Source organism: Hirsutella rhossiliensis (assembly GCF_020360975.1).
Source record: "Hirsutella rhossiliensis strain HR02 chromosome Unknown scaffold00015, whole genome shotgun sequence".
NCBI lineage: Eukaryota > Fungi > Ascomycota > Sordariomycetes > Hypocreales > Ophiocordycipitaceae > Hirsutella > Hirsutella rhossiliensis.
The window spans coordinates 1064436-1083700 of NW_025408681.1; the positions used below are offsets into that span (position 1 = coordinate 1064436).

A 19265-nucleotide genomic window follows, 5' to 3' on the forward strand; every position below is an offset into this window, starting at 1 on the left:
TCCCCTAATACAACATGTTCAATGCGTGCCAACTCATCCTGACCACGCAGCTCGACAAAGCGAGGCTAACATTGTGGCCTCTGCCCTGCTCAATTTGCCTCAAAAAAAAACGCTTACCCTGTCGCCATTGTCGTCGCCCAAGCTCAACACAGTCGGAGAGAGCACCCAACATGGCGGGCATGTTGGAGCCATTCGTTGCTTTCGGGACGGATATAGGTGAGGGCCCTTACCTCTTTTCCTCCGTCTTGGTCTCATCCATTGCCCTATTTGCGTCTCACCTCTCGTCTTTCGGCGTGATTTGATGGTTTCGGGTACGCCGAGGTGGCTGTTTGTGCGGGAGGCGGGCTGCTGCGTGGGTGGTCAGACTCCGGACACGTTTGCGCTGCCCGATCGACGCCGGCTTCATCATGTCCACCGTGAGAGCCTTGACGGCAGCAGTGTTAAGGGCTGGCCATTCTCCCGCCCACCTTTCATGACCATCTCGTCCAACATGGAAGCTTCAATCTTCTAACCAGTCCGACAGTCGGCCTCGAGCGCCTCCTCCGCCTCCTCCAGGCCATACTTCTTGTCCTAACAAGCTACCCATCGCTGCTCTCCAACATCCTCACCTTCCTCCTCCTGCTCCCCCCGTTTTACTCCTCCTCACCCCCCTCCTCCCCGCCCGTCATCGACGTCGTCTCCACCGCAACCTCGCTGCTCCAGCTCCAGACGCAGCTCAACCTCGCGCGGCGCACCATCCGCCTCTTCTGGTTCCTCGGCAGCTTCCAGTCGAGCTGGGCGCTCCTCGGCTCGCGCGCCAAGGGCATCGACTCCTGGCTCGGCGTGCTGGCGCATTCTGCGCACGGCATGTTCGGCCTCGTGGAATCGGCGACCCTGCTTGATCTTGTGGATGGTGGGGTGACGCTCTTTGGGCCCGTCGAGGCTGTTAGGCTCGATGAGGAGGCGCAGATGTTGTGGCTCGTTGCGCTGTACGCTTCGGCACTGGGCTCGGGCGCCAAGATTCTCGGTATGCTGGCTTACCGGCCTGTGCCGCCGACGGGCGATGGGTTTGGCGCCGCGCTTGACGACTGTCAGGACGCTGCCGCTGAAGGTGAGGCCAAAGAGGGTAAAGAAGACAAGGCCGAGGCCGAGGAGCGCGCGCGCAAGCATAAGGAGCAGCAGCGACGAGTGTGGGCCGACGAATTCAACGCAAAGGCGGGCGCTCTGGGCTCGAAGCTGCTCGCCGACTTGCTCGACATGGTGATACCCGCGTCGAGGCTCGGCTGGCTCAAGGTCGACGGCGGGCTGGTCGGCATCGCTATGGTTTGCAGCACTGTCCTGTCCGGCAAGACGGTCTGGGACCGGTGTCGGCAAACTACTTGAGTGGGCCTCTCGGGAGGGCTGGAAGTGGACGACTCGTTCCGGCGAGGTTTCTGGACTCGCTGCCGTCCTCTGTATCCAGGCATAGACACAAACTTGTGCTGCTGTGTTCTATCCTTGATAAATGCAAGACGCTCTGCCGGGGCTGGGCCTTCCATATGAAGGCGGTTCTACACCGAAATCAACACGATATACAAGGTATCAATCAGTCGTCATTCCTCCCACACTTCCATGAGATCTCCTTGACAACTCTCCAATCGCCAGGCCCAGTCTAATATGGCGCCGATTTTCAACGTCTACCGCTGACAACAAATTTGCCAGTCTCCACCTGCAACTTCCACCCGTCCTGCAGCAGAGCCGCGACGACGGCCTGCCGCATTTGCGAAACGCCGCCAGCGCTATGGCGGCCGAGTCCGGTGATGACGGTGAAGCCCTCCTCCTTGGCCTTGCGGACCCTAAACTCGCCCAGGCCGTTCCACCAGTCCCGCGTCTTCTGCAGCGCAATCCGGACGCCGTCGTGGACCAGGACACCGTGCAAGTCGACCGAGCTGGGCGTCGTCTGCTGCTGCACCAGCAAGTCGGCGGCGGCCGAAGTGGCCTGCTGCGCCTGTCTCGCCTGGTCCCGCGCGCGGTCCGTGTAGAAGCTTGCTGCTTGCCGGTACAGCGGGTTCGCCGCTCCTCTACGGTGGAGCTGCGCCGCCGTTTCCAGCGTGTCTCTCTTGGCCTGGTGGAGATTGTTTGCCGTCTCCAAGACTTGACCCAGGTCCTTTTGGCCTGTCGGCAGCTTCCTCGCTGGCTTCGCCGTCGCCAGCTGCCATGCGCCCCCTTCAATATCCTCTTGGGGCAACGGCGTCAGCCGATAGCCGAGTTCGAGCTTCTGGCCCCTGGACTGTCTGGAGAAGTGCTTGTTAAGCAGAGCCGCGAGATCGTCCGCAAACTGAGGGATGGAGCCGGCGACGTGCACAATGGTCGGCATATACTTGCCGGGAACGTATCGATATTTCCGCGTGAGGCCGTCGGCGTGCTGTTTGCCGGCGTCGTCCTTGGACTCAACGCCGTGGGAGATGTACTGATTGAGGAGCTCCACGACAGTTGCGCCGCCCGAGCGCTGAGTCTTGCGATAAATGCCAGACACCTCGTCGGAGCGAATGCCAAACCTTTCAGCAATGTACTCGATCTCGTGTTGCCCTACAAGCGGCCGCGCGATTAGCGTCCATGTCCATGGTGTCGAGCCTGGCAGAAACTCAAGTGACTCACCATCGTCAAAGCCAGGCGATTCGTCCAGGGACGGGCTTGCATCCGGATTTGCTCGGTTCCCCTGATTCTTCTTCTTTCTCTTGCGCTTGCTTTTGGATAGCGGCGCATCGTCGGCTTGGAAGAAGCCATCGATACCCTTGATCTCCTGGCCTGTCGATTTCAAGTACTGCTTGTTGAGCAAGTCATCCAAAGCGGCCTGGAAATCGCCTTTCGCGTTCTTGAGGGAGTGGGAGACATCATACGCGCTCAGCTCTGCAAACATTGACTGCAGCGAGAGGATCTTAGACTCTTCGCTGTCATTGTCGAAGGATGTAAGGCGCGGAATGTCGGTTTGGGGCTCCGGAGCGATAGACGACGAGGCATCCGTGCTTGAAGGCTCCGTCACATGTGCCTGGGATGTCGGACGGCTGTTGGTCGTCGAAGTCCCCGATTCATCCTTAGTTTCATCGCTCTCCTCGTCATGGACGGGAATACCGCTGGCGTTGAAGCCAGTGGCCTCCTCCGAGGGCACACTCTGCGAGAGGCCCCGGAGCGTTTCAAAGGCCGCATCGTAGGCCACAGGATCCTGGAGGTTGTAGTCGTTGGCTATCGCGACAATGAGGGCCTCATCCAGGAGCGTGTGAAACGAGTCCTGTCAATCCGAGTCAGCGACCCTAACTTTGAGAGCACTTTCTCATGTCTGGGGGTTCAAGATGTGATGCGGAGAGGAACCGCTATGGACTAGTCGGCCTGTCCGAGGTTTCGAGGCTCGGGCCAGTCGAAGACACAAGATGAACGCCGGCTCTGGGGTGGGAAATCATGCGACGTACCACCAAGTGTTGAACAAGGTCCGGCTCGGCCTCAACGGCCATGCCGTCGCTGCTGGGGGAGTAAACGGGGGCCATGAAATTGCAAGTAGTAAGGGGCTGAGGGGCTCTTGGCTGTAGGCATTATCCGACGAAAGCTGACTGGCCCAACTGTGGCCTGGTGCGTCTTGCTGCGTTGCGTCGGTGTCGGGACTGCAACAGGAGGGGTAGGAGTCTGGGAGTGAAGGTGCTTCGTCTCTGGTCACCAGGGCGCGTGTTGGTGAAGAGGATGGGTTGCCTGGTGAACTCTGGGACGGGCAACGAGCGCGACGCGCTTCAAGCAGGCTGGATTGATCACGTGTACCGCGTAACGTCGTGGTGATTCACAGCAGTAGACAAAGTACATGCAGCGGGCTGCGAGGTTTGACCATTTAGATTCACTTTCTGCGATCTGCTTGATTTTCGCATTCAATGAATTTTCGGTGTATCGTGAAACCATCTTAGTCTCGACGGTCCCGGACCTCTAACGAGATGAGTGCAATTGCCAGGGTCTTTCTATGACGCGGGTCCGTCCGCGGCAGAAAACTGAGGGTACCAAGTACATCTCTTCTCGGAGGCTCGATGACTAATCGATGACGGTGACTGCAGCCTCCTTTGCGAGGCGAAAATCGACAGTGAAAAAGGCTGTCCAGATGGAATGAATCGAGTGTGTCGCGATAATATCAGATTGTGAAAGCACACGTAGCTGACGAGCGAGAACCCGAGGTTGGTGTTTTTTGGGACCGTGATGGTCCGGCGCGGCTCGGTTGCACCACCCGGCCCGCGTCAAGTGCCGGTCGCTACCACCCCAGTCTGCAGCTTACTAAGATCGAGACTATATTTTTGTCCCGAGGAGGTACTTAACTGGAGCACCAGCTGTCGCCCGGAACTCAGGTACCTAACGATATTTCCAGTCTCCATAAGCACCCACCTCCCCAGAGCTCCAGCGAGCTCCAGCGGGCGCTACACCTTGGCCAACCCGCGAGGCCTTGGCGTGCATTCAACTCTCCTCCCGACAACACAACCATCCGTTCATCGCCCCTCCCGATCGCCGGTTTCCCCTTTACCGCCTCACCACTAAACCTCGTCTTCCTACTTGGCTGCTACAAGGAGCCTCTCATTCACCAGCCTCTGCGCCAGTGCCTCGTCGCGGCCCCCAAAGGCCCCCAGCCGACGAGATGCGTCATCGGGCCGCGCCTCTGCTCGGGGCGGCGTCTCTGCTTGTCGCCGGTCTTGTCGCCGGCGCCCAACCTTTCACACCGAATCATGAGCCGGGACGGTGCGCCTTCAGAGGTCACTGCGGCAAGAAGAGCTTGTTTGGCAAGGAGCTGCCGTGCGTCGACAATGGCCTTGCAAAGGACCCTGACGCCGAGCTTCGAAAGGAGCTCGTCGACCTGTGCGGCGCTGAATGGAGCGACCGCTCCGTCTGCTGCACTATGGATCAGGTATTTGGCCCACCATGCACAACATCATCTGCTGAGACGCATACTAATCGGTCATTAGGTGAAAGCGCTCAAGTCCGAACTCGGCACGCCGAGCACCCTCATCGGCTCGTGCCCGGCATGCAAATACAACTTCTTCAACCTGTTTTGCACCTTCACCTGCTCTCCCGACCAGTCCCTCTTCGTCAACATCACCGAAGCCGCCGATAAGAGCGGCAAGCAGCTCGTCACCGAGCTCGACCAGCTGGTATCCGAGAAATACGGATCGGGCCTCTACGACAGCTGCAAAGAGGTCAAGTTCGGCGGCGCCAACAGCAGGGCAATGGACTTGATTGGCGGCGGCGCCAAGGATTATCACCAAATGCTCAAGTTCCTTGGCGACACCAAGCCCTTCTTCGGGTCGCCCTTCCAGATCAACTTCCCGGAGACGTACAGCCAGCCCGACATGGGCCCTCTGGACATGCACCCCAAGATGTGCAACGGCTCAGACCCCGACTACCGCTGCGTCTGTGTCGACTGTCCCCAGGTGTGCCCCAAGCTTCCCGCCGTTCACAAGGCCGGTTCCTGCAAAGTCGGGGCCCTGCCTTGTCTGTCGTTCGCATCCATCTTCACCTACTGCGTCCTCGTCTCCGCCTTGGTTGCCTTCATCTTCGGACACGTTGCCTGGAAGAAGTATGCGCAGCACCGCGTCGAAAGGACGAGGCTGCTGCACGAGTCCTCTCATAGCGACGACGAGGACGAGGGTGGCCCTGTCCTGACCGAGGCCATGCGCGATCGCCCCACCAAGCGGTACTGGCTCAACGACAAGTGCGACAAGGCCTTTAACAAGCTCGGCCACACCGCCGCCCGCTTCCCCGGCCTCACCATCGGCACCAGCCTCTTGCTCGTTGCGATCCTCAGCGCTGGGTGGTTCAGATTCGACTTGGAGCGGGAGCCCGCGCGGCTCTGGGTGAGCCCAACCTCGGCCGCTGCCCAGGAGAAGGCTTACTTCGATTCCCACTTTGGCCCCTTTTACCGTGCCGAAAAAGTCTTTCTTGTCAACGATTCCCAGCCAACTGGGCCGGGTCCTGTCCTGAGCTACGAGACCCTCAAGTGGTGGACTGAAGTGGAGCAGAGCGTCGAGCGCATCGTGAGCCCGACGTTTGGCGACAATCTTCAAGACCTGTGCTTCAAGCCCATCAATGACGCTTGCGTCGTGCAGTCCGTGTCGGCGTACTGGTGGGCCAAGGGCGGCTTCACCCAGGGCTCTTGGAAGGAGCAGCTGCGGAGTTGTGCCCAGTCTCCAGTCGGTTGCCGTCCCAAGTTCGGCCAGCCCATTGAACCCAACATGATCTTGGGTGGGTATGGCTCTGACGTAGCCGACGCCAGGGCAATCACCGTCACATGGGTCGTCAACAATGCTCGGGAGGGCACCGGCGCCTTGGCCCGAGCCATCGACTGGGAGAACGCCCTCCGCGACCGCTTGCTCGAGGTCCAGGGCGAGGCAGAGCAGCGAGGGCTTCGCCTGTCCTTCACCACCGAGATCAGCCTGGAGCAGGAACTCAACAAGTCGACAAACACCGATGCCAAGATTGTCGTCATCAGCTACGTTGTCATGTTCATTTACGCGTGCATGGCGCTGGGCACGCCTATGAAGCACATGTTCCGCAACCCGGCTTTGTTGCTCGTCGAGTCAAAGGTGACGCTCGGTCTCGTGGGCATTCTGATTGTCCTCATGTCCATTGCTGCTTCCATCGGCTTCTTTTCGTGGGTCGGCCTCAAGGCCACTCTCATCATTGTCGAGGTAATACCCTTCATCGTCTTGGCTGTCGGCGTCGACAACATCTTCCTCATTGTGCACGAGCTGGAGAGGGTCAATGTCAGTTGTCCCGACCAAATGGTGGAGGAGCGCATCGCAAGGGCGCTCGGCCGCATGGGCCCGTCGATTCTCTTCTCGGCCTTGACCGAGACCGTGGCATTCGCCCTGGGAGCGGCGGTCGGCATGCCTGCCGTCCGAAACTTTGCGGCGTACGCTGCCGGCGCCGTGCTCGTCAACGCCGTGCTCCAGATGACCATGTTTGTGTCGTTCCTGGCCCTCAACCAGATGCGGGTCGAGGATCATCGGTGTGAGCTCTGGCCGTGGTGGCAGGTGACCAAGGCTCGCATGCACCTTGACGGTAGCAACGGCTTCGGCTCAGGCGGACGGGGCGGGGCTCACGTCGACGAGGAGAGCCTCTTGCAGGTGTTCATCAAAAACACGTATGCTCCTCGCCTGCTTGGCAAAAGGGTCAAGCTGGGCGTCGTCGCCGTCTTCCTGGGCGTCTTTGCCGCGGCGTTGGCCCTGCTGCCCAAGATGCAGCTCGGGCTCGATCAGCGCGTGGCAATACCAGATGGCTCTTATCTGATCCCATACTTCAACGACTTGTACGACTACCTGGAGACTGGGCCTCCCGTATACTTTGTCACGCGGGGAGTGGACGCGTCGCAGCGGCGGGAACAGCAAGAGCTGTGCTCGCGATTCACCACGTGCCAGGATCTCTCCCTGACCAGCACGCTGGAACTCGAGAGGCAGCGGCCGGATGTCTCGTACATTTCGTCCCCAACGGCCAGCTGGATCGATGATTTCTTGCGCTGGCTCAACCCCGTTTACGACCAGTGCTGCGTTGAGAACGGGTCGCCATGCTTTGCGGACCGAACCCCTGCATGGAACATTACGCTCTCGGGGATGCCAGAGGACAAAGAGTTCCTTCACTATCTCCACAAGTTCCTTACGTCTGCGGCAGATGACAACTGCCCTCTCGGCGGCCAGGCTGCGTACGGAGAGGCGGTCATCATCGACGACGAAAACACCAAGGTCCAGGCTACCCACTTCCGATCCGCGCACACGCCGCTCCGGAGCCAAAGCGATTTCATCAACGCGTACTCGTCTGCTCGTCGTATCGCATCCGACATCACGGAGAGGACGGGAGCAGATGTTTTCCCATACAGCGTCTTTTACATTTTCTTTGACCAATACCTCACCATTGTATCACTCACGGCTGGCCTCTTGTGTGCCGCAGTCGGCATCATCTTCCTCATTGCTTCGCTACTGTTGGGCTCGGTGCTCACCTCGGCCGTGGTGACCGTGACGGTCGTCATGAGCGTCATCGACATCATGGGAGCCATGGCCGTCTTCAACGTGTCCCTGAACGCCGTCTCTCTGGTCAACCTCATCATATGCGTGGGCATCTCCGTCGAGTTTTGCGCACACATCGCCCGGGCCTTTATGTTCCCGTCCCGTACGGTCATGGAGGGCAATAACAACTCCTTCCGCGGGCGAGACGCCCGTGCCTGGACCGCGTTGGTAAACGTTGGTGGGTCCGTCTTCTCCGGCATCACAATCACCAAGCTGCTCGGCGTCTGCGTCCTTGCCTTTACGCGGTCCAAGATTTTCGAGATTTACTATTTCCGCGTGTGGCTAGCACTCGTCGTCTTCGCGGCCCTGCACGCGCTGGTCTTCCTGCCCGTAGCCTTGAGCCTTGCCGGAGGAGATGGCTACGTCGACCCGGAGAGCGAGGGGACGGCAGCTCAGGACCTCACAGACCGGAGATGGAGGGCGATTAGGGTTCACGACAACAGCGACTCTGAGGACGGGTACTAATAGCCGATGTGTCGCGTTGATTCAGGTTATTGGCTGTAGCAAGCAGAGTATAGCGGCCGAAGTTTGGATGACTGGTTTTCTGGCGTTGGGGATACTTGTGGTTCAGTAGTGTCACACGGAGTCGTCATGGGGTTTACACAGATTTTGACACGTTATACGCGGGCAAAGCGCACATACGTGGCTCAAGTGTTGGCATATTTGCGAGGAATACATTTAGTCAGTCTGAGAACTAGGTTTCTATTCGGGGCAATCTGGCAACTGAGCATGTTGCCTCCCTTTATTCACCTGCATCGTTTGCCGCTATGCTCGTGCTATGCATCATGTTCTGCAGCCACGTTCCTCGTAGCACACAACAGAGAGATAAAGAACAGACGGGAGAGAGAAAGCAAAGACAGAAACCACTTCCGTGTCTCCCATGTCTCCCCGGTGACCTGGCCCGAGGAGCTCTATCTACGCAAGGTATGATGGTCTCCTGCCTGGCAACCTCCACGCATCTCGCCTTGACGGAAGTCAACAGTCGATCAGGTTAAGACTGTCGGCACACGGGGACGGCCCGGTAGGGCCTGCAGGGGCGATGGGGCCAGGCGGCGACCGGGACACGCTCATGTCCCGCTGACGCTTCCGCCACTGGGAAGGGCCGCGCGCCCCGTCGTAGGGGCCGCGGGGGGACCTGGCGCGGGCACGAGCCTGCCTGCCGCCCTCGGCCAAGGGGAGACGGGGAATCTCGGACCTGGCGGGCTTGCGAGCGGCGGCGGGCTGGCGGTTGAGGAGGGCCATCATCTTGCGGCCGCAGTCGGGCGAGTACTCCTGGCCGTCTCTGCCGACGACGACGGAGCGGAACTCGTTGAGGGGGTTCTTGAGGTCGCCGACGCTGTCGAACTCGGTCTCGGCCGTGCTGATCCACTCGATGCGGAAGGGCTCCGTGATGGCCGAGAGGTTGATGTTTTGGACCCAGTCCGGCTTGTGGAGGGTGGGATCCGGTGCCGACGTCATGCGGGCCTGAGGGAGGCCGGGTCAGCTCTGCATCGCTACGCCTAGGAAGGCTGGAAGAAGAAGCGGTGGGGGAGACTCACAAAGCCTTGGAATGCCCGGGACTTGTTGATGGAAAAGAAGAAGATGACGCTCTGGCACTCTTCAAAGGCCTCGGCGAAGATGGGGCCGTTCTTGGCCTGGGTAGCCCAGAGGCCCTGGCGGATGCTGTTAGCTTTTGGTTCTGTGAAGGAGGGGAAGAAAACAACACCGAGGAAAACATATATGGGTGGGTTCAACTTACATCTCTTTGGGACATGTAGATGTTGGCCGAGTCGAAACTTTTGAGCAGGAAGAAGCGCGTGTCGGCGCGGCCATGAGCAGCACTGCCCACCCTGCCGGAGCCGGAGCCAAGCCTGGCCTTGACCAGGGGCGACGGCAGCTCTTCTGGGCCCGCGTCGCGCTCCTCGCGACGAACCTTGGCGTCGCCGCGGACAGAGCCGGCGACGGACGACGCCGCGGTCGAGGCGGAATAGCTGGGCGCCACCTGTGCGGCCGGCGGGGCGGTCAAGCGGACAGCGGCGACATTGGTGGCGGGCAAGGCGTCGAAGCCGGCCGCAGCCGACGCGGACGTCGACGAGAAGGAGGGCGAGGAGAGCGGGGAGGCCAAGGGCAGGAACGGGAGGCCGTGGAAGAGGCCGCCGGCGGATGTGCGCAGCTCGAGCACGAGCTTGTCGCGCTCCTCGTCGACGGCCCTGAGCTTGCGGATGCCCTCGAGGACGCGCTCGCGGCGCGCGGGCTCGAAGTAGCCCGTGTGCAGCAGCCAGAGGCGCAGCTCGGCGTCGTGCCGGAGCAGCGCCCGCAGCGGCGCCGACAAGGCGTCGTCGTGGTCGGGCCCGGCGGTGTCGGGCGTCATGGCGGCAGGAGCAGCAACGGGCGTCTCGCGCGGCGTCTGCGTGACGGGCCTGGCCGCCTTGTCTGCGGTCGGTGCTGCCGGGTCTTGCTGCTTGGCGGCTGGGTCCATGACTGCTGGTCTTTTGCTATGATACGTGTGTCTTTCCCCTCAAGAATCGACCGGAGCTTGAGGGCTCTGGGACTGCTTTCTTGGGTTGAGAGAGAGATATGGAGGAGAAGGGGCAGCGAGGATGGGCTTTGTCGATGGTTCTCGGAGGTCTGGTGGTGAGTCGTTTGCGCGTCCCAAACGAGATATGTAGAAAAGATAAAAAAAGAAAGGCACTGTAGCTCGCAGAAGTAGGATTTCGGTATGGTTTCAGAAACCTTCAGTGCGCTGCGTTTGTTGGCGTAGAAACAATAGCGAGTCGACGTTTGCGCGGTTCAGGGGCGGGTCTCGTGCCGTCTAGTTATAGAGAACGAGCAAGGCCCGTCGTTGAATGGGGGGCACGCGGCCAAGCAGCTGCGACACAGGGCCAACGCAACGCGGTGTCGCCACAGCGGTGTCTGAGCAAGGAGAAGACGACCACGCATGTCCTGTCCTCCCCTCCTCTTCACGATGCTTGTGCGAGTCGGGAGGGCGGTGGGTTCTCCGTAGCTGCGAGTGGCGCCGAGGAACGCGGCCAGGCGCTGGTGTGAATGGATTACACGGCGCAGAGAGTGAGTCGTGCTCGTCGTAGTATGCCCTCTCTGTGAGTCGGGGGTGTATGTAGGTGAATGTATGTATGTAGATAGGGAGACGGGTGACGGGCGTCGTAACTGGTGAGACGCAGTCAAGCTTGGGGCGAGAGAGAGGAAACTTGTGTGAGTTGTTCAGTGTTTCTAGCAAGCGCCCACGCGCGCGAGTCACGGGGCAGGGTCCCTTTTGTATCCCCCCAAGGCAGACGAGAAGGGATGACCAGGCCTCGGGCTGTGCGAGTGTCGGCAAAATCGAGGCCGTCTGTGTGCGTCTTGTTCGGACAAAGGTGTCGCCAAGGCCCAGCTTTGTCCCGCTGCCGCCACCCGTTTCCTCCCGCGCAGCTGTCCATTTGGATATGTGCTTTGTAGAATCAAGGACTCGCTCGGCTTCCCGCGACGGCTCTGCGCATCCGACTCACCGCAACCTGTGCGTTGCATGTATGTGCGTGTCAGGTGTCAGCGAAAAGACGGTTCGGGCAAGACGTAGGGCCCGGTACAAAAAGGGCGCATTCACGGGCGGCACAAAGACAGTCGCACGGACTCGTTGGTGGAGGTGGATTTTGGGGGCATCTAGCCAGCAAACCTATATAGCGCTGCCCCGAGCTTCCTCACGCAGGGGGCAGAAAGGAGGCAAACAGGCCGCCCTGGACGCCGGCATACATGGCCATGAAGACGACAATGGCCCGGCCCCATTTCTGTCGCCTCGCATCCATCAGCAATCCTGCTACCCACAGATACCACAGGGGATAGCCCGACGAGAGGCGGGTGATGACCTGGACATGGTAGTTGGTAATGGCCAACAGCGCCACCAACGCCTGGCCTGCCGCGGTTGCGCGCGCAAACATGCGGTAGTCCTCGCCAGGGCCGGACTTCAGGGACCTCAGGCCCGACGCCGGCTTTCGCAAAACTGCGAGGCCCGATACAATGAGGATGGCGAGCATGGGGCTGGCAAGCAGGAACAGTGGCAGCTGGTTCAGGGTCCAGTATCTCAGGAACCCGACATTCCTGGAGACACATCGGGTGAGAACAGAGTCCGGGCAAGAGGGCTGCAACACGACTCACCAATACTCGCTCTGAACGAACGTATAGATGCTCGGGACTCTATATGAACACCACGGTCGCGGCTCGAGGCTTGCCGGGGCATCGCGGCAGAAACGCTTCCAGGCCAGGGCCTGTGGGACGACGGAGCCTGCCGCGACACACAGCCCGCCGACGACGGGAGCAACGAGGGCCAGAAGCCTAGACAGGCTGGGTTTCTGCACAAACACGACGAGACACTTGAGGGCCCCGACGGCAAAGAGAAGGCCATTGGACAGGCCGTTGCTGCGAAAGGCAGTCGCCAGGCCAAAGGCGACGCCGGCACCGACGATGGCCGCAGCCCGCTTGGCCCAGTCACGCTTATGCTTGATGCCAAGCGCAAATAGCAAGCTGCCGACAAAAGACAGGGCAGCAAACGGGCTCTCGGCGTAGGGCGCGGAGAGGAAGAGCCCGGCGGGCGAGATGACGTGCAGCGCCGAGGCGACGACAGCAAGCTTCGCATCGCCGCACACAACCAAGGTCAAGCGGTAAAGAGCGAGCACGGCGACGAGGTGGGAGGCGTGGACGACGGCAATGGCCACCAAGGGCTCCCACGCGGCGTCGCCGGTGGACGATGGAAAGACGGAGACGAGGGCGCGGACGAGCAAGGGCAGGGCGGCGGTAAAGGCCCACTGCTGCTCAAAGACGTAGCCGTCGCGCGCGTGGTGCATGAAGTAGAGGGCGTCCCATCTCGTCAGCCTCGCGGCCAGGGCCGGCACGCGGGCGCGGGTGCCGTAGAGGCGGTCGAAGAAGAGCGAGGTCGACGTGTCGTAGTCGGCGGCGACGGCGGCAGCGAGGGCGACGGCGAGGAGGAAGCCCTTCCACAGCACGAACAGGGCCGTGAGCGACGCGAGCGGCTGAGAGGCCGAGAGGAGCGGGCCCATGGCTGGGGTTGTGCGAGGCCGGATCCAGGAGGAGGGTGTGTGCGTGAGGGTGGGACGGCATTGGTTCTCTGCCGCCCCGTCGACGAGCAACGTGCGAGGTAAGCCGTCTGCTCTGTCGTCTGCTCTGCCGTCTGCTCTTGAGAGGCCTTGGGCCTGCCTGGTCAAGCCATAATTACGAGGTGAGGTGTGCGGATGGAGAGAGATTGTCTGGGGCCGTGACTAATCGCCGGCATGGTGCACTTTGGCGGGGGGGAATCGTGCTTACTGTACGAGTGTACGGAGTACGTAATTACGTGTGCTGTACCTGGCAGCGGTACAGCGGGGCGTGCATCTATTCTCTACAGTAGAGAGTAGAGACTACCTAATATCAGAACTTCAGAAGAGCAAAACACAAATCCTGGGGGTTTTCCTGACCCATCACCTCCGCCCGAGATTCGAACCCTTGCTGTTCTTGCTCACACGGTTCCATGAGGCTTCCCATTGTCTTTATTCTCCTTCTTAAAGTTCCGGATTTGATCCTCCAGAAATTCAAAAGCCTCTTCTCTCGCGACTCCCTCGTCAGGCTGGCGGTCGTCGTAGTACGGTGAGGGTTCACTGATTCCGGTCTGTGCTGCCGCCGCGAACGAAACGAAGTCCCAATCCGAGTGCAGAGTCTGGAATTGCTTCCAGTGAACATGGAACATGCGTTCAAAGGTAGCCATGTCTGGAAACTTTCTCGGATCGAGAAGAAACATGTCATGAATTGTGTCTCGGGCGGTAGCATCAAAGCCAGACGCGTACGGGACAGATTCTTTGATGAGTTTCAGCGTCTCTCGCGCCGACGTTCTCTCTGTCCAGCCATTTTGATAAATCGACGTCTTGAGCTCCTTGGAGATAGTGAAGAGAAGGAGTCGAATGACCCTCCTTTCGCGACGTCTCCATTTCTTGACGGCAGTCCGCCCACACAGGTCCCGAGCTGGCCCCTCTAAGTGGCGAGCGATTCCTAAAGCGCCAAGGCCTGCTAGAATACCGGCGTACTAGGCCTGGTAGTCGTAGAGGTTGGCCAGCTTGTCGATGGAGGAAATCGTCCAGGCGTCATCTTCTGTATCCCGCGCCATGTTGGCCTTTGGACAAGTCAGGCAGGAATAGCCGCTTAGAACTCCGGAGCCTGGTGTTGCTACGCGGGTGGTTTGTTGGTTGCTGGGAAAGGGTCAGTTTGTTTTCGAAACAGAGCCAAAGGCGCGGGACTCGGTGGACGTACCTTTCGCGGGCGGTGCTCGGAGCATCCCGCTGCGCAACTGCCGCGGATCGAAAGTTGAGCCGATTTTGGAGTCACGGTTCTTGGTTTTGGCCTCGCTGAGCGGGAGGCGTGTGGTGATGTGGGTGAGTGAAGCCAGCTGCTCCCAAACGAAAGAGGCGAGCCTCGAAATGGCGTGCCCCAGCGGGCCGGCAGCTGGGCAACGGGTGACCAAGTACTTTATCTTACGTACATACACCTACAGCAGATAGCTTATCTTCTGGTTATTTCGATGATAGTTGTACGATGAAGGCATTATGGCGTGCATAATAACTGAGTGTAGCTCGGGGGCAACAAGTTCATGTTAGCAAGCAAAGGAACAAACTGTATCTATATAGCGTCTACAAGAGCCTTTCAATTTTGCCTGGCCGAGCAACGTTTCCTGTTTAAGGCTGGTACAGGCGACTTTATGTGCCAAAGTGCTAAAAGTGTACACTGTAGATGTACGTTAGAACTCTGGTCCTACGGTCTGCCTAACGAGGCTGCAGCTTAGGGAGCGTCTTCGACGTCAAGGCAGTGCGTGCTAGAGACGGATGGGACTGAGCATAAAGTCGATTTTGGGAGCGAATGCTACATAATATGAGTCATGAAGCCGTGGCTTCTTCAGGCTCCGACCACCAGAGTTACTTGCTCACCTTGCACGCTCTTTGCTTTACCTTCATTGAACGTCAAGGTAAGATTTCTGGTGTCAACCTTGTCCAGGCAAAATTGTCGCTGTCGCCTGATGGGCCTGCCGCGGTGATTGCAAACGCGACCGCCTGGATAGAATCATATAAAGATACCGCGTCCCCCGAGAATATGGCCAATAAGCAGAACTATCGGGCACATGTCGAGGCGCATATCGACAAATGGGCAACTAAAAGAGGCCCAAGTTATCTATCCACCCACTTTCATTAACTGTACACCCAAAAAGTGGATTAACTGTGGCTGACGGCCGAAGAGGGCCGATACCGCCAATTTGTATGCACACATTCTCTACGATAAGTAGAGCCAGGTAGTAACAGTTCTCCTTCAACGATAAGGCACCCAAAATTGAAGCTATTCGTACTGCGCTTTCTATGCTGATGAGACTATTCTTTGGTGTTTACAACAGGCCTCCTTCTTCGAGTGCACTACGTGCCTGATCCGCTTCATCTAACTGTGATTCCAATTGATCCCATACATCCTCAAGGGCGGCATCGTCCGTGAGGCCGGCGACGAAGATGCAGTCTTGGGTCTCCCGCCGTACCGGCTGATCGTCATCATCAGAGACTGGCGTTTGACGCCCGGCTTGTTGATACGCCCGTTGCATCCGTGTGCCTGCCTCGTACGTATCGCCGTTTTCCTCGATGTGCCGCAGCCCTCGTTCCGTTGAAGTCATCGCGGCCGTTACCGTACCCGTCATCGCCGCTGGTGCCGTTGAGGAGGAGGCAGTCGTATAGCCTCAGCCCGCTCATGCCGTTCAGCGATCTCGTGATGTGACGGATCCCGCCGCGTTGATCTTGACCGCCGTGACTCTTCGAGGTTGAGTGAGCCCTTGGGGCGGCCCTTAGCCCTGATAACTTGTGGCTCGTATGGTGCCCGAGTAGGGCTTGTGCCCTGAGCGCTTGTATCGATCGGAATATACCAAAATGGGTCGAAGTCGTCGAGTGTAAGGGAGGTATTGGTGTTGATAGACTCGAAGATTCGATGGCAGCACGGTAGCCCTCGACTAGTAGCCCAATTACAAGGACATTGACCTGGCGGCGGTTTGGCCCGTTGACTTCGGGGTCTAGAGGATCTTGCGATGCTCATCTATTAGTAGCTTTAACGCATATGACGATACTCGCTCGCGGATCGGCATATACGGCGCCTGTAGGAGAACGTTGATATCTTGTGGAGGTTTCGATTCTCTATCGCTGTGATCTGAGCAGCCTGATGGCCCCAGAAGCGTTCGAATCGTTGGAAAACGGTCGTCAAATCGCCCGTACAGGACCAAAGGAACTTCTTCATATGAGAGTGAAGTCCCTCGACGATCGAGGTCGTTGTACGCCCGAAGTGGCGATATTGATTAACGAAACAAGATACAAACTTCTCCTTCCAAGGCGTTAGCCACGTATTGCAACAGTATTGTATAGCTGCAAGCGGGTGGCGGCCTGGTGTCTCAAATTGGCGTAAACGTTCGTTGAAGCTATTCACATCTTGTGACTTGACGATCTCGTTCCACTCTTGTAGAAACGCTTGGAATGCCGGGGCCCGTACGACTCGATTGCCGATTTTTGATGCCTTAGGGAAAATTGCTTGCATTTCGCAACGACATTCTGGTTAATATGCCACGTGCACAGAAGGTTAGTACTGTTTTGAAGCTCGCGAAAGCTATCTAACGCCTTAAGCAACGCAGTATCTCGGTCCGTGACAGTGACCCTTGAAATGGGATCGACTCCTTCTCGCAAAGGACTAGCAGCAACGAGATAGCCCAATAGTAATGGGACTCGGTCTCGCCGTTCAAGAAGATAGAGGCAATAGAGAACGTTTTGTTATCTCGAGTGGCCGCGCAGATATTCAATAACGGCATATTGAATCGGTTCGTCTTGTAGGTACAGTCGAGGACGAGGACATCGTGATGCTGACGCCATCGATGGAAGGTAGCACGAGGCGCGAGAAATAGCCCAGTTAGCCGGCCCTGGGGATCACGACTATCTCGATGAAAGAAGTCGGACTTATCTAGCCGGTCGTAGAGAAACTGAAGAGGCGTACGGCCAGCTAGTTCTTCCTGACGGTGCCTAGCCAAGGCGTTACTCACGTCTTGAGCCGTGATACCGGCTAAACGAGGATCGTCGTGAACCAGGTCACGAAGCTCGCCAGCAATATCGGTCGGCCGGGTATTGTTATTAAACTTCCGGATAATGTCGTCGCGATACTTCTGGATAACAAGCGCCCGGTACTTCGGAAAGACCATCGGGTCATCAACAAGGCGATGATTGTGAACATCGTGAAGATAAGAGATAGTCCAGTAACCGCGTTTTTCCTTCAACGAGAGGCGAAATTCACAGTCTGTTTTCTGGGTTGCTGTATTGAGGCGACGACGAGAGATATGAGCAGCTTTATCCTTCCGATTTTCGTAGGGGCCGGCCTTGATACAACGAACAAGTGCAGACTTGCGTTGGCCAGCGTTATCCCGCTTCGATGTTCGAATGTGTAGGCGTAGCCCTCAGCCTCAGCAACGGTATCGGCGGCTTCCATCGCGGCCTGGAAGGTCGGGAATAGTGTCTTCGTAAGCGACTCCATGATTCGGGCTCGTAAGGGCAGAAAACGCGGTGCGAATAGCTTCAGTTTTGATGGTATTGCTGATAGTTACGGTTACAGGATGTTGTTACGCAAGCATCACGAACTGGCCAGCTGGCCGGCCGGGAATGGGCGCACCAAAATTAGCGGCATCGGCACTGCGCCTGACCCAGCCACAGTTGATCCACTTTTTGGTGTACAGTTAATAAAAGGAGGTGTATAGATAATTGGGCCCCTAAAAGATTGCCTGACCCGATTGATGGCCAGGATCTGGGCGCTATGAAACGGCTGAAGCGCCTCTATAAGCAGCTCAGGAGATATATCAACGACTACATATCCAAGGCGACAAGCCCGCACCTTCGTCGTGCGTACATCCATCTGCCCTTGTGGTCCCACCCAGACCTAGGCAAGGCCCTCTCGGTGCCCTCACGACGTTTGAGCAGTGTTCGCCAACTGGACATGGAGGTCTTGTCAGCGACAGAGAAGCACCGCTTGCTCGAGGCGTTTTTACGACTTGAACTCGACTCGAGACTGTTCTCAGCGCAGACTTTATTGGGTCAGCTGGACAACAGAAGGGCGACGAAAACCTGGTGCGGGTGTACCTGTGTCTTGTGCTCGTGGTCTTGGGGGTACCTAAACGGCCTCGAGGGCACCACTCCATCGCCTTGGGAGACGGAGAGCATCCGCTGTGTCGTTGACTATGTCGGTTGCCTTGACGGCGCGCTTCAAGCCCATTCTCAATCCCGGGACGGGCTTCCTATGAATGACGTCTTTTGCGGTGCCCGATACAACGACAGTTTCGTGGCAAATGAAAACTGCTTGTTCGTCTTCAATGACATCCTCCATGACACTCTAAGCCTTGGCGGATTCGACCAGCTCGACAGCCTGCTCACCTCGGACAGAGATGCAGTGCGCTACCTCTTCCATAAGTATGAGGCTGACGGCCACGTACTACGAGACATGCAGTTTCGTTGTAGGTGCACGGACGACATGATTACCTGCCACTTCCTCGACATGGAAATGGACCAGTATCGGATAGAGGATGGCATACCCGACGGGCCCGGCGCCTGGGCCCTGCTGAGCATGGTGAACCCTTGCTGTCATGTCGAGTCGAGGTATTACACTGGGCGACATTTACTCCAGCTGGACTCGGAAATTGCTGGCACCTACCGACAGATGACAACGACAGGTTGTGGCCGAAACCGTGCGTGTTTCCATCCATCCTCGAGGTTGCGCGAACCTGCCGCCGCGCAGGGGAGGGGGAAAGGTGAAACGGGTCTTTCCCGTGTTCAGGCAATCACCAAGATGGTAGTTTTGGGCAGAAGGTGTCCTCGGCTTTGTACTATTTGCACCAACCAGCTGAGCGTGCCAGACGGACGTTTTTGGAGAATTCTTAATTTCGAGCATTTTACAAAGTGCCTTTGAAAAGTGCCTTTATCGAGATGTCCGCTCACGGCTTTCCAAACGTCTCTGTTGAGGGTGTCTATGTGCGACGACTCTGACTCGCCGAAGTTGAACGCGCAGACCGGCTTATCACTCCCAGCGTTGGGGATCGCCTCTAGTATTTCTTGAACAAACTTTTCCTGCACAGCATACACGGTACCTTTACCTCCTTTATACCGTGGTGCCCGTAAGCCGCGTACTGCAAACACTTGGTCGACAACTTTGGCCGTAGCGATGTATAAG

General features: G+C 58.1%; 5 protein-coding genes across 5 annotated transcripts; 2 read left to right on the top strand and 3 right to left on the bottom strand.

Annotated features, from left to right (window-relative positions):
- Positions 1–170: 170 nt before the first annotated feature.
- Positions 171–1362, top strand: HRG_10290 (peroxisomal biogenesis factor 11 (PEX11) domain-containing protein; the record flags this gene model as incomplete). The annotated part of the gene is made up of 2 exons (XM_044868761.1): positions 171–216; positions 524–1362. 2 exons carry the CDS (start codon positions 171–173, stop codon positions 1360–1362), a joined length of 885 nt encoding a protein of 294 aa, XP_044716116.1.
- Positions 1363–1648: 286 nt separating this feature from the next.
- Positions 1649–3467, bottom strand: HRG_10291 (smr domain-containing protein; the record flags this gene model as incomplete). The annotated part of the gene is made up of 3 exons (XM_044868762.1): positions 1649–2547; positions 2617–3247; positions 3426–3467. The coding sequence occupies 3 exons, from the start codon at positions 3465–3467 to the stop codon at positions 1649–1651; spliced, it is 1572 nt and encodes a 523-aa protein (XP_044716117.1).
- Positions 3468–4618: 1151 nt separating this feature from the next.
- HRG_10292 (patched family domain-containing protein) lies at positions 4619–8501 on the top strand (the record flags this gene model as incomplete). The annotated part of the gene is made up of 2 exons (XM_044868763.1): positions 4619–4885; positions 4944–8501. The coding sequence occupies 2 exons, from the start codon at positions 4619–4621 to the stop codon at positions 8499–8501; spliced, it is 3825 nt and encodes a 1274-aa protein (XP_044716118.1).
- A 510-nt stretch (positions 8502–9011) lies between these two features.
- On the bottom strand, positions 9012–10494 carry HRG_10293 (uncharacterized protein; the record flags this gene model as incomplete). The annotated part of the gene is made up of 3 exons (XM_044868764.1): positions 9012–9500; positions 9575–9688; positions 9775–10494. 3 exons carry the CDS (start codon positions 10492–10494, stop codon positions 9012–9014), a joined length of 1323 nt encoding a protein of 440 aa, XP_044716119.1.
- A 1213-nt stretch (positions 10495–11707) lies between these two features.
- On the bottom strand, positions 11708–13060 carry HRG_10294 (mannosyltransferase (PIG-V) domain-containing protein; the record flags this gene model as incomplete). The annotated part of the gene is made up of 2 exons (XM_044868765.1): positions 11708–12104; positions 12162–13060. 2 exons carry the CDS (start codon positions 13058–13060, stop codon positions 11708–11710), a joined length of 1296 nt encoding a protein of 431 aa, XP_044716120.1.
- Between the last annotated feature and the right edge of the window lie 6205 nt (positions 13061–19265).